We start from the raw sequence: 20,257 nt of genomic DNA, 5'->3' as shown, positions 1-20,257 counted from the left end.
TTAAGAAGAAAAACTCAACAGTGCTACCAAAACAAAATAGTTTCATTCTTAGCCCTGTGTCCTATATGGAATTTGGAGGTAGAGCCACAAACTTGAAGGTCCCTGTAAAAGCTGCATGCTCCAGTTCCATACCAGCTTTGGTATCTTCCAGACTGCCTCTCCCCCTGTTTATGGTATTTAGTTACTTCCCTGTTCCGAAATCCTTGAAACAGCCTGTCCTCATTCCTAGGCTTTTTTTTAAAAGCCACTCCTGCTACTGTTCTGGGTATCCAAAAGTTTTCAGAAATGAAAACAAGTAGTGATCTGGCATGAAATTTCCTGAGTTTCATTTTAGAGTTTTTTCTGTTTTCCTTCAGGGTCTTTTTCTTAGTGTAAAGACAACCTGGGGTGCTTAACCTGTCTGAACACTGCATAGCTGAAGGTGGTACATGAACATCACTGTCTTCCCTTCAGCACTTTAGAAACACAGGACTTCACTAGCATTATGCTTAGTTTAGCCTCCCTCAACTGAAAAGAAAGCAGACTGATTTGACGCTTTCTTTAAAAGAGCAAAGAGAAGAATGCTTGCATTCACTTAAAAGACTATCTTAGACCGCTAACAGATTGAACCTTTAAAGTGTAATTTAAAAATGGAAATGTTAGTATAGTATCCCTTTACTGCAAAGGGTTTCTAGGAAGAGTTGGTTTGGATTTCTTCACTTTTCATCTTGACATTGATGCTTTTATCAATTTAAACACACTAACATTAAACCACTAGGAGGCATGTAGGTTTCAATAAAATTCATTTCTTATATCTTCAGCCCATATAACCAAATGAGCTGCTTTAACTTTTTTTTAAGCAGAAAAGATAATAAAGTTAAATGAAAAGTCCCAGAGTTTAGTTTTAAGACTAAATGGTATTTTAGATGAAATAGTTAAAGAAAGCTGAGTTTGTAACTGTGAGATAAAGATAATGGCTTAAATCTATCTTTACATTATGAGGATTCTCTTAGAACTCCATAATTGATATACACACTTCCACTTCTCGCTGCCGTGAGCTGCAATGAGCTGCCTGTGAGTCAAACCAGGGACACTGTTCTGAAAAAAGCACTTGATGAAGGCTGGGAGTAGGAGTATCCTCCCCAGCTGTACCACTAGCATGCTGGGAGACTGTGGACAAGTTGTTTCTGTATTTCTGCTCTCCAGCCTGCAAATTGAAGACAGTAATGTTCACTTTTAATGCAAGACATGTTGATTTCTAAGTAAGAGATACTGTAAGTATGCCTACCACTTTGCCAGTTCAAATGTTTTCTTGAAATAGCTTGTGTTACATGAGAGAAAATTAAGAACAGAAAGTAGAACCAGACAGAAATTACTGTAAATAAGTTTACTTGAAGGTCTTGTAATGAAGTAAGGGAAGTACCCACATAACCGCAGAATGGATAAAATAGTGATTAAAGCAGTAAAGCAAAATGTTGCACACCTAAGTGTTCAATAGACCATAAACACCAGAAAAGAAACATACAGCAGAAATAAAGACAGAGTGATGAAGACATTAAAAAAGCATCATATAAGGCCAGGAAGGTATAATGCAAGAAAATGTGTGCATTTACATGCATGTGCGTGCATGCATACTCACAGTCATGCAGAAAGAGAAAGAGAAGTATGTAACAGCCTCTAGGTTGGAAAGAAACTTCAGGAGTCACATTCTGTTGGTGGTATTTCACTGCTTCACCTATCCAATACAATGCGATTCACAAATGAATTAGGGCTTTGGAGAGGGAAAATTAAGACTGATTCTAGCTTCCACATATAAAGGGTACTGCTTGTTCTAACATTCACTGCAGTATGTAATTACTGCTTGTTCTAATATTCACAGCAATATGTAATTATAAATACATATAATTAGGTGACTTAGATTATCACAAAATGACTCCAGTGCTGCTCTCTGCATGACTTGGCTATTCAATGTAAACCAGAAGTGAGTGACCCTGAGGATTCAGAAACTATTGTAAGAAGTTATATTTGAGACAAGGAAAAAACAGTTATGAATTTGGCTAATTATTCTAGAAGACAGATATTCAAATAACAAGGTGGTTTTCTTCCAGATTTGTGTCTCAGTTGACTGTCAACTCCAGCTGCATGTTTTCTAGTGGTAAAGGCATCTCTAAGGCCTTTTCTCAAACTGAATTTTCCAACAACTAGCAAAATCTAAACTAAGTTTGCAGCCTTCTCTCCGGTGGTGGCACTGAGTGTCTATCTCACCTTCGCTCTCACTCAGGTGACCTCTGAGAAAGCTGTTGAACATGATTATCTTTCACTACTTTATTCCAACATCAAATGCTATTTGGGTGAACAGGAAGGGAGAAGACGAGGAGGACAGAGGTGCAGAGCCATGGAAAGTAAATTACACAAACTTAAATTCCTTTGGAACAAAGTACTGCCTCCATGCATTCATGTGAGCTCAAAAAACTCCATGACATACAGCTTCTGTAGAGGTGACCAATAGATCAGAGCAGAAATTTTATCCATTCAGTGTATCAGGTAAGTGATAACTTACTCTCTAGCCAACAGGGAAACATCTGTTTCATATACCTCACTCCTTACAGCTGAATTTAATCCAGATAAACTATGTCACAGGATTGTATATACATTGCATGTAATTCATTTCCTAGCTTAACATATTGCTACCCAGAAAGAGCAGCAAACACAGCATGATTGTAGTATCAATATATTTTTTTTTTAAAGATACTAAAGAGAGATTTTCCTTGTTTAGTAACTTCAACTATAAATCATAGGAAAACAGATTTGTACTGTCTCTCATACTCCTCTTTGACAAGTGCTGTGGATAAACCAGACAAAGCGGGTAAAAATCAAAGCTGGAGACATAAGTATTTTCCCTGGAACTAGGAAGACATATTCCAGCTAGTGAATACTCTCAGTTAAAAGGAAAGCTTTTATGATACTTCTTTCCAGAAGGGAAAACACCGTCATAGTGACATGCAAATTTGTACTTTTGGACAAAAATCCCAATGCAGATGAAAAACCCCTTCTTTAGTCACTTCTAGATTTCAGACCCTGGACCTTCCTTTCTTCTCAATTCTATGTACTTCCTGGGTGACCACAGAATTCAATGGTAGCTTTCTGCTCTGAAGAAATTTGCATTCTCCTCAAACATTTTAGATCTATGGCTTGAACAGTCTGTTTTCTCACCACTTGACATTTTGTATGCCAGCACATTACCTGTGCAATTGCAGGTATTTAAAGAGGCTGGAGTTTCAGAGGGGCCAAAAGGCTGCATCTATAAACTAAGGCCAGTATATGTTGTAAGCACTCAGAATCTGTGGTACCTGGAGACCAGCCATCAAGCTAAGTATTGCATTATAAAGACATCCAGAACAATTACCAAGCCTTCCACTAATGAATGATACCTAATACTTTGAAAATAGGGCAAACTGGAACCCAAACTAGTTATTTATACAATTGTGATACAGTTTTCAGCTCCATTTGCTTAAGTTTCTCATACTTGTCTATGTTGAATGAACAACTTCTTGGGAATTCCTTATGTCAGAAGACAAAGGATACCAAAGCCAGAATTGCGTGCTTTGCCAGTGTGCGTGAATCAGCTCATAGCTTCTCACTAAGGTTTTATGAAAGAGACACTGCAAGTAAGAAGCAGCTGGGGCTGAACAAACACAGTACTTAACTTTAGAAAACATATCTGTGCTACGTCTTGCACCTCTGAAAAACTCCTGATTGTATTTAAAGCACATGTTACATCTAACTGAACTGAAATCTTATGTTTAGTGCATTGGCATGAACTATGCAATTACTGCAATTACACTCTGGCTTGTACTTGACAAAATATCAAGGATTATAATGCAGTATCCTTTAGCCAACTTAACAGGGCTTTACCTAGGAGAGTGATCAAGGAATTCAAAGTTTTACAAACAGGCTACTTATAGTTGAAACACATCTGTAGCTGTCATGTTCCCATTGCTCTTATTTTAATCACACATTGATTATTCATTATAAAACCTCTTGTGATACCTTAAAAAAAGAATCCCTCTGTAGCAATTGCTGGGATTTGATAATGAACCAAATCCAGGAAACACTCAGGTTCCCCTTCATTCTAAGGGTAATTCTGTTAAGAGGGAAGCACCTTACTCACCAAAGTCAAAACAAATCCTAAGCATAGGTCACCTGTTCTAATGGCAACCATTATCCTTTGTGTCCTAGTTGGGAAGCTACCCCTCTGTGCTCATGAAATGATAAATTATAGGGGGCAAAAAACTACCATATAAAGGGGTTCCTGACTCACAGCCAGACAGATAAGAGAAGTATATAGAGAAACCCCTCTCTGTCTATACTGACTGGGGAAAAAAGCCCTGATGAACAACAGCCTATATTGAGGGTGGCAAGAGGAGACACAGTTGCAGATGGGCATTGTGCAACAGAACTCTGAAATGTCCCATATTTGCTTCAGAAGATAATGACATTTCAAAATAGCTGAAGCAAAACCAGGTTAATTTTTTATGAGCCTGAAGTGAGGAGAGTAAAGAAAGAGGGAGTGGTATTTGCATTTCCATCTCTTGCTGCTTTGTTGGAGTACAGTGAGCTCAGGAAGTCAGGCAACTTTCCTATCCTGATACCATGAAAATGGAAAAGGAGGAGGTTTACACATCTCCTTCCATCATATGCTGCTGCTTTCATTTTCTTACATGTCTATTGCCCTCACTATTGGTAAGAGTATGTAGCAGCTGTTTCCTCTTAGTTCCTTTCACCTATAGGTACAGAGTGGAAGAGAGAACTTGGCCCTTATGAACGACTGCTTGATGGGGAGGAAAGGACATCAATCCCAAGAGCACATCTGCCACCAACTCATTCTGTTGGAAATACCCAAGGAATTTTAACTTCATGTCTCAAAGAGACAAAAAAATAGTGGGCTTCCAAAACCAAATTATGGAATGGGAGGGGGAACATTGCCTCCAGTGCCTTTCGAATGAAATGAGCAGCTGGCAACTCCATATGGCTCCTTTTAAGTTTAGTACACAGCTTGCTCTGCAAAGGTTCTTTTTGATTCCAGGGGAACTTTCTGCAGAAGGAGGTATGGCTTACCATATGTAATGTTGGCAGGATGATTGCCTCCCCCCTCAACTCACCTTTGGGAAGGGAGAGGAAGGAGATGAACATCAAGGCTCAGTGTGCCAAAACTTGAAATTATATTTCCATGCCAAAGTGGGACTCTTGCTTTGAACACCAGCCACAACAGCTCTTCTGCACTTTGGGTAGTTCATTAACAAAAATCAATACAAGCTGCCTTTTGAGAGAGCCAGCCCTTGTTCATTGACACACTGTGTAATTCCTCTTAGCAGAAGCATCAATGCTTACAAGGTGTGCAGTAAATTATGGCAAAACCACAGAATGCCAAGGCTACAGGAAACAGTTTCATTTCAGTACAGACTTAAAAAATAAACCAAAATACGTGGAGAGGAAGAGTAATTACTAAGAACTAGAGACAAAAGATGTTTTGCCTTTACCTGGAGACCCTTGTTCTCTATCTTTTTTTGGAGTATCTGAAGGCACTTGGTGAAATCTGTGAGGTCCTGATCCATCGTCTCAATTAATTCACATCCCTGTGAAGAAGCAGAAAAATGGAGAGGAAAACCCCCAGTGTCAGTCATCTTTCAATTACAAGAACTAATATTGTCTTTGGTGACATTAACTGCTGTCAACGTGTCTTAAAGTCTCTGCATTGAGATAAAGAAGTAAGTAAAAGAATATTACCTTTACAGAGCCCAAAGACCTAAGTCCCAACTGAACACATTATTATGAAACAATGGTTTAATAGGCACAGAGGTAGATATTCAAAACCCATCGAGTATGTTTGTGAGTTTGGATGAGCATGTTGTACAATGCTCTGCTGGATGGACATGTTTTGTTATAGTGAGCCCCAGGTGATCAGTAACTTCCAAGATCAGGAAAATAACTGTCCTCTGGTGCTGCAGTTACTACATTTCTGCTACATATATTCAAATGTATATAAACATAAGCATACCATAGTGTTCAGGCATCCCAGAACCAGTGCAGTTCCACTAGTTAATCTGCAGTGATACAATTTCCTTACAGTGGGGTAACATGGATGAAAGCATGCTAAAGTGGAGAAAAGCAGGAGTTCAGTTTTCTTAATTGAGAGCTAAAGTAATTCTTAAGTCTCTGATAAAAAGCTGAATAAGGAAAAGTGGAGTATATCTGTCAGATAAAGTCACTATCCAAAGAGATTTCAAGGATATAAAATCCCCAATACAGCATCGTAAATTAAGAACCATACATGCTAGATTTACAGGTTCCCCCTCCTACAACTTCAGGGTCCCCTTAAAAGCCTCCTAGCTTTGCCTTTATCTGACAGATTTTATGTTTCTGCTACACACAGTAACAACTGATAAGAGACAAGCATTCATACTACAGAATCTTTGTATGTGTGTATAAAGTACATTCTTCTGTTAGATCAGAAAAACAACCCAGCATATTAAAGTTGCCTCTACCTTAGTGGTAAAAATAAAGTACAGAAGACTGATTTCCCCAGCCAGTGCATGGATGGAGTTTAGTGGATTGCATACAACAAAATAATGAGCCTCCAATAGGAAGACACTATCACTGAAATGCTTCCCTGCACAGCCAGAATGAACATAAAACCAAGCAACACAGTAGGGGATTTGGATGAAGTGGAAGAGATAAGGGAGGAGATAACAAAAAGCTTTTTATTATACTACTTCTCCTCCCTCCTCAGAACCTTCAGAAAGGGAAACTGGTCAAAAGCAGTAGCCTTTCTGATACCTGATACTGCTCTAAATACCTTTTCAAGCAGTAATAACAGGCTGGCCAAGGTGAAGCATCATATAGCAGTAACAGCTTATATGATCAAAGACCTCCCTTGATGAAGCTGCTGCCACCATGAAAAAGCTAGGGAAGATGCAGCTAGAGCCTAGACTCAGTGGTAAGCATCAAACAATTTGAAAAGCTGCCATGTCTCCTTTCACCAGGAAAGGCCAAAGCATAACACAGGTAGGGGGAGAAGGAACACAAGCCATCTGGAGTCAGTAATGAACAGTGAGTTGAACACCAGCCAGAGACACCAAAGGAGCCCAGGAAAGATATAGGGATGTTCGGGCCCACCCAGAAAGTTCACAGTTGGTTCTGAGAACTAGAGAAGGGAATTTGTTAATTAAAGCCACTCTAAATGAAAAGATGTCTCATTCGCTAAGAACAGGGTGCTCACACAGTCTTGTTATTGGCATTGACAGTGGTAAGAGAGACCAAGCTATGAGAAACTGTGGGCAGACACAACCTCCCCAGTCTTTCACCATCAGCCTTTGAACAGCATGAGAACGTGACAGACAAAGACTAAATCAATGGCAGGGACAGCTACTGCTGAGCTTGGGAGAAAAGGCAGAACCTGCACTCTTAAATTAGCAGGAGAGAAGGAAGATCTTTTATCTTTTGCCAGGGTCATAGCTTGGCTTCACAGCACTGGTAGAAGTGGTTTATAGATACCGATTTATAAATGAAAGATTTAACCCTCACTCTCCCCCAGCACTTTGAAATACTTCCTGCAGTCATTAACAAACTGGAACTCCTCCTTGGACAGTCAGGGTTTGGTAGCTACAGGTAGGCTGCAGTTCTGCCTTCCACCCAGGGAAGACCAAATTGGCTTTTTATATATGTATTTTTAAAGTGCTAACCTAGAACAACTTCAATTATTATTTATTATTTTATGCTTTCTACTGTTAAAAGCATTTCACTGGAAGTTAGTTCTTGACTAGCTTCTCAGGACATTCTTTTATAAGAAAAATGCTTCAGAGCAACTGCAAGGCAAGGTAATGTCAGCATGGTGGCTGCAGAGCACTGATTGTGACTAACTGCAGCTCCAGAAGAACTCCATGATGCAGCACACATGGACATCCTACTTTCAGACCTGGTACTGTATCCCGAAACTGTTCACTCACTGCACCTCTGATACTTTATACAAGTACTGCTGTAGATCATACTGAAAAACGTTGACCAAGTGTCACCACTTCCTTCAAATTAAACTAATTTCTTATTCTCGTTCCACATCAAGCAGATAACCAGCTCTGGAATTAGCAGAGACTTTAGATCTCCTTTTGCCACAGTGGCAAAGAGACTAGCATGGTCAGGCTGTGCTGGGGAAGAAGACAGGCAGCAGCACTTGCATCTTCCTGCATCCTTTTTACAGCAAGCTGCAGTTAATGTCTGTGCAGTTCATGTTCACTGATGGTAAGAGAGTTTATGATAAATCTGATGCTCCTGGCATATCAAACATAATACTTTATACCACAGAACTGGACAACAGTTCAAATGCAGTTCTTGTCAACCTTCACCATATTACTCCTGAATGACAAAAATCTACAAGGCAGAGCTTTCCGATGCAGCTAGAGTTTAATAAAAGGACAGTACAACTACTGCAAGGTAGGCAGTAAGGCTTGTAGTTTTTACAGCTACCTGCTCAACTTAATAACATTAACCTTTGGTAAGAAAGTTAAAAAGCCAAACAAATTTAACTTTAAGAAAGGTTAGAAAACTCAATACCACACAGCAGGAAAGAAAACAATACAGTGCTTCTGATGACAGTATAACTTTTGCTGAGTGACAGGATGAGACACACAGATTTAGGCTTTGGCTGTTCTGTCTTATTATAGCAGTTATGGAAGGCACATCGCTAAAGGAGGAGTGTGCCAGACACACATAATAGGATTATTGAACCCTATATTTCAGACAGACACACAAATCAGACAGGCACTGAAATGTCAATCTGAACATCTCAGCATTTCTCCCATTTTTAGAAATATTAAGCATCACAGCACGTTGTGTATTTGAAGAAAGCAGTGTGTAGGTGTCCATTCCCCCATGTCCTTATTAATCTTTTTTTAAAAGAAAGTCATGTTTGTTCTTTCTCTATTCTTTCTGAGCATAAGAGTATAATTAGGACAGAATACATAAAATACTCTAATTTGTACCCTATCTCCAAAACTCTCTTAATGGCAAGCAATTCAAATCGATCTTTGGAAGCCTGTGTCTGGCTGTGCTCACTAAGTTGCACCAGTGATGTCCCGATCAGGCTTTTAACAATTCCTGTTGCACTGAGGCTCAATTTTGAGGTACCAGTCTCAACACATGCTCTTATGTACAGTGTTAATGACAGACACAGGATAACCATATATCCTCAAGTTAGAAGAAGGGACACAGCTTAAAGAGCCTTTCAAAACACAGCACAAGTAGAATTTAAGGAACCTATATAAATTAAATGGTATTTCTACACATTCTCCTTCCCCTAGACCACACCTGCTCTCTCACCTGCCCAAACCTAGTCAGTCCAATACCCCACAGAGCAACTGAGTAAGAGCCATAGATTCACAGAACTATTTCAGTTGGAGGGGACTTTTCAAAGTCACCTGTTCCAACCCCTCATTCAAGACTAGGTTAGAAGTACATAGGTTGCTCAAGGCCCTTTTCAGTCCAGGTTGAGCATCTCACAGAATGGAGATTCCACAACTTCTCTGGGCAACCTCTTTCAGTGCCTCACCCCTCTGGTATCCTCTTTCACTTTTACCCACTCAGACAATGACAAACTTAAACACTCTTCATATACTAGCTGCATTCACCTGAATGTTTTGAGCCCCCAAACCATTTTCATACCCAAATATGCAGGCAAATACATTCTGAGCTGGATTCAATGCAACTGATAATGAAAACCAGCTGTAGGAAAAAGCATACATGGATCCAAGCAAAGTGCTGCTCTAGACCAGGCACCAATGAGCAGAAAGGGACTACAGGGTCTGACTGAAGGTTTTGGACCAAGACTAGCGAAGAAGATGAACATGTGGATGCGCAATCAAGTTTAACAGAAGACAGACATCATGTTCTACCACTTCATCTATAATAGAAGAGTGATGTTATAAGACCAGAGCATTCAAGCAGTGTCAGAAACTAAAAAAACCCAACTAGTTTGGGAAACATTTTCTGCAGAGATGGCAGTCACCCAGACAGTGGTTGTCTGTATTGCTGACCCAGTGTTTCACAGCTGATCTGAAACATTTCCCAGAATGGAAACCAGGACTAGCATGGGATAAAGATGAAGCAGGCAAGAATGTCACATGAAGTTTTTGAAAACATTTAACAGAGACAGGACTGGAGAAAGAATAAGAACACACAGCTTGAGCTATAGCTTGGGAGTGGGATGCAAGTACGGAAGGCAAAGCAGTTCACTGATTTCTTTTGGGAATTTCAAATACTGCTGAACAACAAGTATTGAACAGCTTCTCTTCTGATCAGCTTAATTGTATGAATTGCCTTTTGATTTCTGCAGTAGAGAACAAAACAAATATGTGTAATTGGTGAAAATGATTTTGGATATTTAAATAGCCAAAAATACATAATTAAGTGAAATGCATTTTCTTTCAGTATTTGGATTCAATTTTGGCTTGGCATCAGCACAAAGCTCATACTGTACAGATTGCTTGGCCTTCAGTTCTGGGTGGATGATGTTTTCACTTGTCCAATCGCACATTAAGTGGCACTGCCACTTAGATTAACTAAAATAATTTATTAGTATAGTTGAAGCATATGCACTGGAAGCCAAATGACTGAAATCCACTCTCAACTGAAAGCCCCATTACTGCAAAACAAACCAAGAATGCTTCAGTTTGACCATCACTTTTAACTTTATATAATACCACTTATTAAATAAGAACTATGTGGTGGCATGAAAATAAAACAGTAAATGTATGTAAACATATGCGCACCCCCACAAACCAACAGCTCCATGAACTTGTCAAATTTGACAAGTGTTAAAAAAAGATTAAAAAATAAGAGCTCTATAGTTGAAACTTCAGACTGCAGCAGCTGCAGCCTCTCCTCCCTTCCCCTATTTCTATTTTGATATGGTCTTTTTCAAAGTAAACAAAATGTTTCCTGTTTTTGTTTTTGATGAGGCAGCATGTGGCTTCTGGTGGAGTATAGCTTTGTTATACCATACATTTGATGTTGAGATAGCAGCCATGAGAGTTCCTCTGCATTAATGAGGTTGCTCCCTTTCAAAAGGAAAGTCTATTATTCATTAAATCATGACAATTACTTAAAATGAACAAAATATGAGTCTGTTTAGTTGGTATTCGACCAATACCAAAGAAAGCCAACATGCCGCCTTTGCCAAAGAAACCAAACCCAAGCATAAAACAAAAGAAAAAACAACCAAAAACTGAACAGCACAGTTAATATTCCATCTGCTGGATAAATTCCCAGAGTTTATACACAAACACATATACACACACTGGATGGAATAAATCTTCTGATTTATTGAGTTTGGCAAATGAAAGCAGACAGCTTAAATACTCACCAACAGGTCAGAAAGTGCACTAAAATATAAATCATTGCAACACCTTTATCAGAAGACCACTGACATCTTTTAAAACTTTTAAATAAAGCAGAAAAGTAAGCATGTTGCATGAGAAAACAGGTAGAAAGGTCTGTCAGGAGCTGCAGTCTCATCTGTACAATCCATATCTCTCCATACCCATTTCTGGCGCTTAAAGACTGTAGACCTACATTTGTACATCCCTGTGCAACCCATACATGTTATTTCTCCAATCTCATGATTAAAACTGAGCACAATGCAGAAGTGACAGCCACCTGCTATTTTTGGATCTTCTCTGCAATATCCCTTATGTGCCCTTCCTTCTCTGAAAAGAGAAAGAGTTTTAATTGATGGTCAGGCTCCCTCTGTAATTAGCACTGGGAAAAGCTTTTGTCTACCAAGCTGATTGGGCCCTTTGGCTCCTAACGTAGTGATAGGATCGATTATGGTACCTTGCTTTTCTTGGAAAATAACTTGGAAATAGGAACTGCTCTCTATCTGTGTGCATTTATGTATGAAGAGATGAGGTAGCTTGTGTAAGGGGAATCAGAGTGCTGGAATAGCACCAGTCTCTGACAGAAGGGAAGCACACGCCACCCAGACATGTCAGTGAGAGTCTGTCTTGTTGACCTGGATGCACTTTGAACCAAGACTAAGAACTGTATCTGTCCTGGGTTGAGCAGTAGCAGTCATTTTTTCTCCTTCTTAGTAGCTGATGCAGTGCTGTGTTTTTGACTTTTGGCTTGGGAACAGCGCTGGTAACACTGATGTTTTTTGTTACTACATTATAGAGTAATGTTTACTCTGACCAAGGACTTTGTGAGCCTCATGCTCTGCCAGGGAGGAGGGGAAGCTGGGAGGAAGCAGAGACAGGACACCTGACCCAAACTGACCAAAGAGGTATTCCATACCACAGCACGTCATGCCCAGGATGTAACTGAGAGTTACCCGGAAGGGCTGGTTCACTGCGGGGTTGAACTAGGTATTGGCCAGTGCTCGGTTAGGCTGGGTATTATCAGTCGGCTGGTGCTGCGGTGTTGTATTCTCTTCCCTTGTTATTTCCTTTATTATTATCATTATTGGTGGTAGCAGCAGTGATTTGTGTTATACCTTAGTTACTAAACTGTTCTTATCTCAACCCATGAGAATTACATTCTTTTTGATTCTCCTCCCCATCCCTCCAGGAGCAGGGAGAGGGCAAGGGGGGGGGGGGGGGGAGTGAAAAGAGAAACTGCGTGGCTGCCTTGCCGACAGGGCTTAAAGCACGACAACATCATATCTAAAATGCTGTAACTACACTTAAAGACATATTAAAACTAATACTGCCTTTGGCACTTGCACCAATGACAATGCAAGGAAGAGTCAAGCACTCTCCTGAAATAAAACAGGAAATAGAAAAGCCGCACCAACCACAAATCCTATGCTTCACAAAGCTGAACAAATAGGGCATGCAGTACTCCTTGCAATTCAACCATCCGAGGTAGCTTTTATGAGGTGGTAGGAAGCAAGAGAGGTTATCTGCATTTCAAATCCCACACCACTTTATGCACAGTAAGGAAACTGGGGTTTGTTTGGGGTTTGAGGGTGGGGTGGCTGGTGTTTGGTTGGTTTCTTGTTCTGTTTTATTTTAAATTGAAAGGGCTTCAGGTTAACAGCTTTTGCTTTTTATCACCTAGGATGACAGACACTTTAAAGAACTAAAGTTAATAAGCAGACACTGTATTTGAATCGACTTCAGTTTCCAGACTGATTGCCAATTCTCAAGATCATCTCAAGGTAAGAAAAACAAGGAGAAAACAGCAAGGCTCATACTGTGATGTCTTCAAGGATTTGGGCTGGCAAATTTTAGCCATATCAACTACTATCTTAATATGATACTTTGCCAGCAACCTAAGGACCACAGAACACTGTGACTGTGAAAAATGCATCAAAAATAGCAAAAAGAGATGTTAACCTTGATGGCAGAATATTCCCTGCAGGGTGTTTCTAATCATTAAGCTTATTTACATATATACAACCAGTACAGCTAGTCTCTCTCTCTTGCATTCAGACAGGCTTTATGTGACAGAATCCTTGTTCCAGTATTGTCCTAGTTGTAGAGATCTGTAATTGTTCTCAACAGAATTTGGATGGTGAGAGTGGAGCTACATCTCAGATATCAATCACTGGACAGAATTAATTGAGACCAGGCCTCAAATATGTGCTGTGCTTGCAAAAAAAAACCCCACTACTTTCTTACACAGCTGCCTACGTGTACAAAATGAGTACAAAGGGATTCAAAAATTTTGATTACCTAAAGACAGCAAATTGAAGATAAATCCTCCTATTGTGTGTAAAACTCAAAAATTTGTGCTAACAATACAATTCGGTAGCTCATTTTTCTTGTTGGTAATGGGGTATTAATGAAAAAAAGCAAGATCAGTCCCAGGACTGATCCTTCAGGTAAGTCACTGATGATTTCCCACTGCTTGTTAGTTTTCTTATGAACAGCTGGCTGCCTTTAATTTGTGCATTAAGTTCTAAAACTTGGCTGGGTATGTGACTAGATAATACTCTTTTTTTCCCCCTTGCTATTGTTCTGTCTGGCAGTTTCTAAAACTTCTCAGCCTCAGCACAAGAGCTGTATGTCACAAGGAATAGAAAAAACTTTCTGTAGAGGGAGTTTATTTATTGTCTAGAATACCCCATCATTTCAGGAGCATTTCATGTAGATCAAAAGAATAACGCTAGACTATACATATCCTTAGCACATTTCAGGTCAGCTGTGTTCAACATTTTAAACAATATGCCTTGCCCTTCTTCCTCTTCAGTTTTGCAACCTTCTTTCCAGTCGTATGTCTCCTGCTCTATGAAGGGAATGGCCGACTTAAATTGATGGATGTCTCCTTTACTTTTCTAAGCAAATCACGCAACATTTCCAGTGGTTCAGGCACTGGAAATGCCAGCCTGGTCCAGTTTCAGGCACTCAGGCTGGTGCCTGAGAAAAGCAGCAGGTTTACATTGCCAAAACTTGGCATCTTCCAGCATTGCTACACCAGATCTACATCCTACTTGGATATTTATAACATACCAGAACAGTAATGCAGAGTGAAGTTAGCATTTGTTGTTAACCATACATACTCCACATTAACTACAGGCAGAAAATTAACACATAAAACAGCTGTTGCTTTTGGGAAGTAATTGGAGGAAAATTTTTATCTACTGCTCTAAGAGATTCTCATGTCAGAAGTACCAATGCTGTAAAGGGTGCCACAGTTGAAGGGCACATTGCTACTTATTTAGCTATAGTCTTGTGTACTGAGCTGAATTTTATGGGTCCAGGAATTATAAAGACTGAGTAGATTTTGCAAATGCCTAATATTCATGCAGACCAGTGGAAACAGGTTTTCCAAATTCAAAAGTAAATTGCTCTGTATTTCCACAAGTGGTATTGCAAAGCTAGCAGCAATGAAACAAATAATAACAACAACAACAACAGCAGCAACAACCACCACCTAGCTTTACAATCCTTTTCCATCAAAGATCACCAGACCATCTGGGAGCAATGAACACAAGTAATTGACATGCTGACATTTTGAAAGACATAAGGGAAGGCTCAGGAAAATAAAGCCACTGCCCAGCAGAGCAGTTCTGACTTCATCCCTAGCAAGTGTTCCACCAACTACAAATACATTTCTAAATGAAATTCAGGATATTTGCTACATTTCCATGTAACTGAGTAGACTCTTGAATAATAAAAGGTCACACATCATATTCACATAGTTGCTGTGGTTTTGATTTGTGGAAGGCTTCAGCTACTCTGAACTGAAATGTGATGTTGCTGAACAAACAGTAGTCTCTAGGTCTGAGAGAGCTTGATTACTTGGAAAGCTGGAAACCATTTTATCTTCCAAGGCCTGGTTTTTCAATAAGCAGAGATTGCAGGTTTAGAAACAGAACACCTTGCAACTGGGCTGTAACCCTTCTCCCCATCTCTCTTTTCCACAAGATATATAAACAGCTCAGGGGGCTGTTCAATTAGGTATCAGACTATCCAGTTTACTGTACTGAAAATACTTCCATTGCACATGTGAAATGCTTCAAGCTTTTCACAGGTGACAGACATTCCATCAAACAGAATAATGTGTAGCCAACTAACAGCAATGACTTTGCAAGTAATACAGTGCTTTGCAATAAGAGATTTGGCAGTGGCATACCCTAGGACTCTCCTAGTAGGATATTCCTTTGTTTTGTATCATGACAGTGATTTTGAAAGTCTACCAGTGTTATTTCTAGCTCTCCTTTACAGACATCTGTGGTCCCTGGCAAAGGCAAGCTAGTACAGCATAACAGATATAACAAACGGCACTATACATTCATCATCTTTTTCTAGCAGGACTGTTTAGAACACACCTCATTAACTGTCCTGCAAGCTGTGATCAGTCATAATCCACTGAATAGGTTATATTTTAAGGGATATACGTCCATCTCCAGAAAGCAGGGGCCCAGTCTACACTACTAATGCTGTAGTGTGTGCCTTAAATGAATTACCCTGAACTGACATCTATGTGAAAGATCAGATCCCATGATCTTCCCCAACATGACTGAGAGCAGAATTTAGCCTCGTGCATCTGTTGTTAACAAAGGACACATTCATAATTCAAAATGCAAGCCACAGCCATTTGCACAAAGAGCCGTAAATGTTTTGCAGGAACTGAATGCACAAAAAAGCAGTTACATATTGCACTAAAATAAGAATGCAGGTGTCAAAAGGAGCCAGGTGGACGCATGAGGGCAGACTAACCTCATAGGCTATTTGGAACATGCAAGGATGCGAGACAAGACATTTCCTTGACTGCAGCCTAGACAAAGCATGAGGCTAAGGAACATTCTGCTGTGCTTTGAGCCTCCCATCAGTTATACAGGCTAACATGATTGCCTGACCTAACATTCATGGATACCAATACTGAGGACAGTGAGGCACAATATGAAATTTTATACCCCTATTCTAACACAATCACATCTGGGAGCTTCTCCTTTTCTGCCTTCCTTCATTCTACTCATCCTCTATTTTGAACTACTGCTGTTAGAAAGAAAAGAAAGAAAAGGTATCGAGACCCACTTGTGCATTTTGATTAGGGATCTAAAAAAAGCTTACAGCTTCAAAAAGCTGTGAGAAGAGGTATCAGAAGCTCAGCAGGGCTATATGTGCACATTTTGAAGGGACAATTCGACATTTTTTTGGTTCATGGAAGTCTTCCACACATGCTATTTTGACTGAATCTTGCCTGAGCTGTTAAGTCTGAAGCAGGTCCACGTGAAGATAGCAACATATGCAGATACATACTTCCCATGTTCTGAAGTTTTCAGAATATTCAGCTCTTTTCCAGTCAGTGCTGTGATTGCAAACTGAGTGGATCTAACTGGGCTTTAGTTGGCAACAAAGCTCAGTCTAGGCTCTGCCTAAAAGCCTCTGTCTTCCCTGGGTATACAGGGAATAACAGTAGGTTGCGACAGTCTGAACAAACACTTTTAAATACTGCCACTGCTTCTGGGAGGCAAACTAGCTGGTTCAGAGCTAGGTAGGTTTTCCCAATGATGTAGCTCACAGCTAGGCAGGTTGTATGTCTGCACTGAGCAGGCACAGAACAGCCCTATGAGCAGGTCAATGGCAGACCTTCCTCTACCACTCAAATGCTTCTCCCTGCAAAGCAGTTTCAAGCAATGATAGTGACTGCCTTTTAACCCATCCTGTTAAATATTTGTCAGACATTTACATTTCTGAAGGTATAAGGACAAATGCAAAGAAAACACTTTATAAATGTTTTCCAGGGCTGGATTTGCTGTGAGAAGGCAATTAATACACTAATCAGATGATAAAACATGGAGATTAAACTAACCTTTTCGGTTATCCTGTCCGTCTTGCTAAGGAGAAAGTTACTCTCTGGTACTCTCTAACGTTGTGTTCAGTTTAATTAAAGGATTTCTTATGCCTCAGAGGTTTTGCTTCTCTCCATCAGAACTCTGCACCATGACACCACAACTGATCCCTGTAGGTGTTCCTCCTGATATTTACCGAAGTCTTTTATTTGGCCACATCCCTCACTGCACATAGGCATTACATATCTCCCCAGTCCAGGTGATGCCCAGTTATGCTCACTCTCTTCAAACTCAAGTTTCAAAATCCCTCACATCCAAACAGAGAAAACGTAAAGGTAAAGCCAATACACAAGCAATACCTGTGGCGTATACAAAGCAGCCTTTCTCTACTGACAGAATGCATTAGAGCTGCTCTCCTTTCTGCCTGAATTCGTTGTGCTTTTCCTTACATATTGAGGGATCAGCCCTGTCCCTGAACCGGACCTCAGAAATTATTTGTTGAGAGGCTTTGCTTTTCAAACTGCAGATCATATTCTAAACATCAACAGATGCCAGTACAGTCAGACACTTACGAGTTTTCCCTTAAGCAAAAAAAACTCCTGCAAGACCTTTCATTCAGTGTCTTCCTAATCACTAGTTGTCCACCCATGGCATCTGGAGACAGTGCCCTAACTTTTCCTATTCACTGCAGCCTCCAGTTTCATAACCCACATCCAAGAGATTCAGAAGGAAATTGTCTTGCTCAGGGCACTGAGACAACATTAATCAGCAAAGGGTCCAGCCACTGATGCTGCCATGGGAATCTTGCATGATCTGGGCAAGCTGTCAGTGCACAGCACCACAGTCATACATGGGCACTAAATGGTTCCTAGCTTCTGTGGGTTTGATTCTGGCCACTCTCCATCTCAGTCCTGCAAGTTTTGGTCTCTCTCCTTCTCAGTTCTGCACATGTGCAATAAATTAATACTTCTAGCATGCACTGTGAAAACAAGTGAATACACATTCAAAAGGTAGTGCATACAGCAAGAACCACCATCATGAGACAGACATGTAAAGTAGCCATAATCCTAATCAGATAAACAACTGTTTAAGACAAACACCCGCACCTCCTCCACAGTTCTTGAAGACATAGCTATTATGCATGAACATCTGTGCTTTTCCTATAGTAAAATGTTTAAACACTCCATTTCTTCACCTTGACTTTTACAGGGAAAAAAAAAGCATAAAAAGGTAGCAACCGTCATCTGTTCTGCATCCCCATTTTAGCCATCACAGAAGCTTTTGCTTCCTTTGAAAATTCAAAACCTAAGCACTCTAGAATTACATGCTGCATCAAGTGAAAATAAAAATACCACAACAGAGGAAGGATGCAACTCGCTATTTTTTCATTTGAATGAATCACATTGGAAACCCACAGTGGAAGAGGTTTTGCAGCAGATTTAAAGCAAAAGCTGTTCTTCTGATCAAATTTTATTATACTAAGTGAAAGAAGACAGTTTTTCAGTACTGTCTTCATGTAAATTTGAAGAACCACTGTTACACTTCTAGGTATCTTATGTGAAGTCAGTACTTTTGTCCCCTACATACTTCAACTCTTTTCAGGTTTGTTGTGCACGTAATGCAAACGAAACTCAAAACTGCAGCTTTCAGTCAGGTAGTTTTTTAAATGTGACAGTCCAACACTAAAACTGGTATCAGAATGAAACAGAGTGGAGTGTAAAATACATTGTTTTTAATGGTTTCATTGGTGAAAAAAAAACAACCAACTAACCAAACCTAAAACCACCACTGTGATCGATTCATTCTAATTATGATTAAGCAAGTAAAGGATTTGGCTGGATTGTTGAATAGAAGAGAACTACTACAGACTTAGATAAGAACATACCAAAGGAAAAACTTTGCATTCAGGATGTTTGGCAAAAGACCATAATAATAATGCCTCTCTTCTGACAGTAAGAGCATTTTCCTTCATCCCTAGCAAGCTCAGCCAAAATGTAGCTAATATTAAACTTCAGACAGTGCTATAGCACCAGACATTTTAATTAACTACTTGCTTGTTCCATATAATTTGGCTGAGAGTGAACAGAGCTCATTTTAAAAGGAGCCAAGATTATCATGTGCAAGAAGAAATAAAGTCCCTCATTCAAGAAGAATTAGGAGGTCACTGTAAGTAACATCTGCACATTTATTGTAAATCATTTTGGTGACAGAAGGTACTGCCATGCAGTCTGATCAACATTACCAGTGAAGCACAGCCAATTATTTTGATATGTTTGTATGACAGATTGCTGTTATTAGTCAACATCAGGATGGCTGATGTAGTTGCACAGGGCTGCCATCCCCCAAACTTCCTGGTTTGTACTATCAAAAAATCTAAATTGAGGTGAGGAACAGGGATGAGGGGTTTCTTTCATTTGCATCATATAAAGTCCACTTCCATCTGCATCTTCTCTTAACTTCTAGCAATCTGTAATTCATCTTGAATTCTGTGTAAGTTATCTTCAGTTATACCTTCAACACTTCCATCATCACCAGTGTTTGTGCTTGGAGGATGTCTCCAACCTCTGGACCAGCATAATCAGGAGAAACAACAGGATGGAGTAGACTGAGCCAGATGCCTATTAGTACAGTATTAAACCTGTACAGCACAGTACAAGGAGGGAGAACAGGAAGAACACATAGACACCTATACCCTATCTAACCCCTGAGGATCTCCTTTACTCAGTTTTTCCTACTGACTGAAAGGAGATAAATGCATTAATTGACTCTCAGATACTGAAACACAGAATCATAGAATAGGTAGGGTTGGAATGACGCAAGCCCAGAATACAAGCAATTCAGGGAAGGCAAAAGTCCTTGACCAGCCTTTGAAAACTTCCGACAAGGCATCTTGTGTTGGAAGGAAAACAGAGACTTCACCTAAATGGGAAGCAGAGCCCCCTTCTGGAATTGCTCTTCTCAAAAGAGAGTGGGGGGCAGACGGAGAGG

The 20,257-nt window shown here is 39.9% G+C and overlaps 1 protein-coding gene across 7 annotated transcripts in view; it reads right to left on the bottom strand.

Annotated features, from left to right (window-relative positions):
* TPK1 (thiamin pyrophosphokinase 1) overlaps positions 1–20,257 on the bottom strand; it is a 284,460-nt gene that overhangs the window by 110,176 nt on the left and 154,027 nt on the right. For 6 of the 7 annotated variants that reach the window (XR_009966076.1, XM_062625397.1, XM_062625401.1 and 3 more), the window contains one exon: positions 5,520–5,615. The exons of the other annotated variant lie outside the window; for it this stretch is intronic. Coding sequence is in view for 5 of the 6 variants with exons in the window: in XM_062625397.1 (XP_062481381.1) it covers positions 5,520–5,615 (96 nt within the window). In the remaining variant the exon portion in view is untranslated. The remainder of the gene's footprint in view (positions 1–5,519; positions 5,616–20,257) is intronic. 7 annotated transcript variants of the gene reach the window in all.

This window comes from Pezoporus occidentalis, unplaced genomic scaffold, assembly GCF_034315485.1.
Source record: "Pezoporus occidentalis ecotype Australia unplaced genomic scaffold, CSIRO_AGI_Poc_V1 ctg28, whole genome shotgun sequence".
NCBI lineage: Eukaryota > Metazoa > Chordata > Aves > Psittaciformes > Psittacidae > Pezoporus > Pezoporus occidentalis.
The sequence above is the reverse complement of the archived record's forward strand: the minus strand, read 5'-3'. Positions and strand labels throughout refer to the sequence as shown.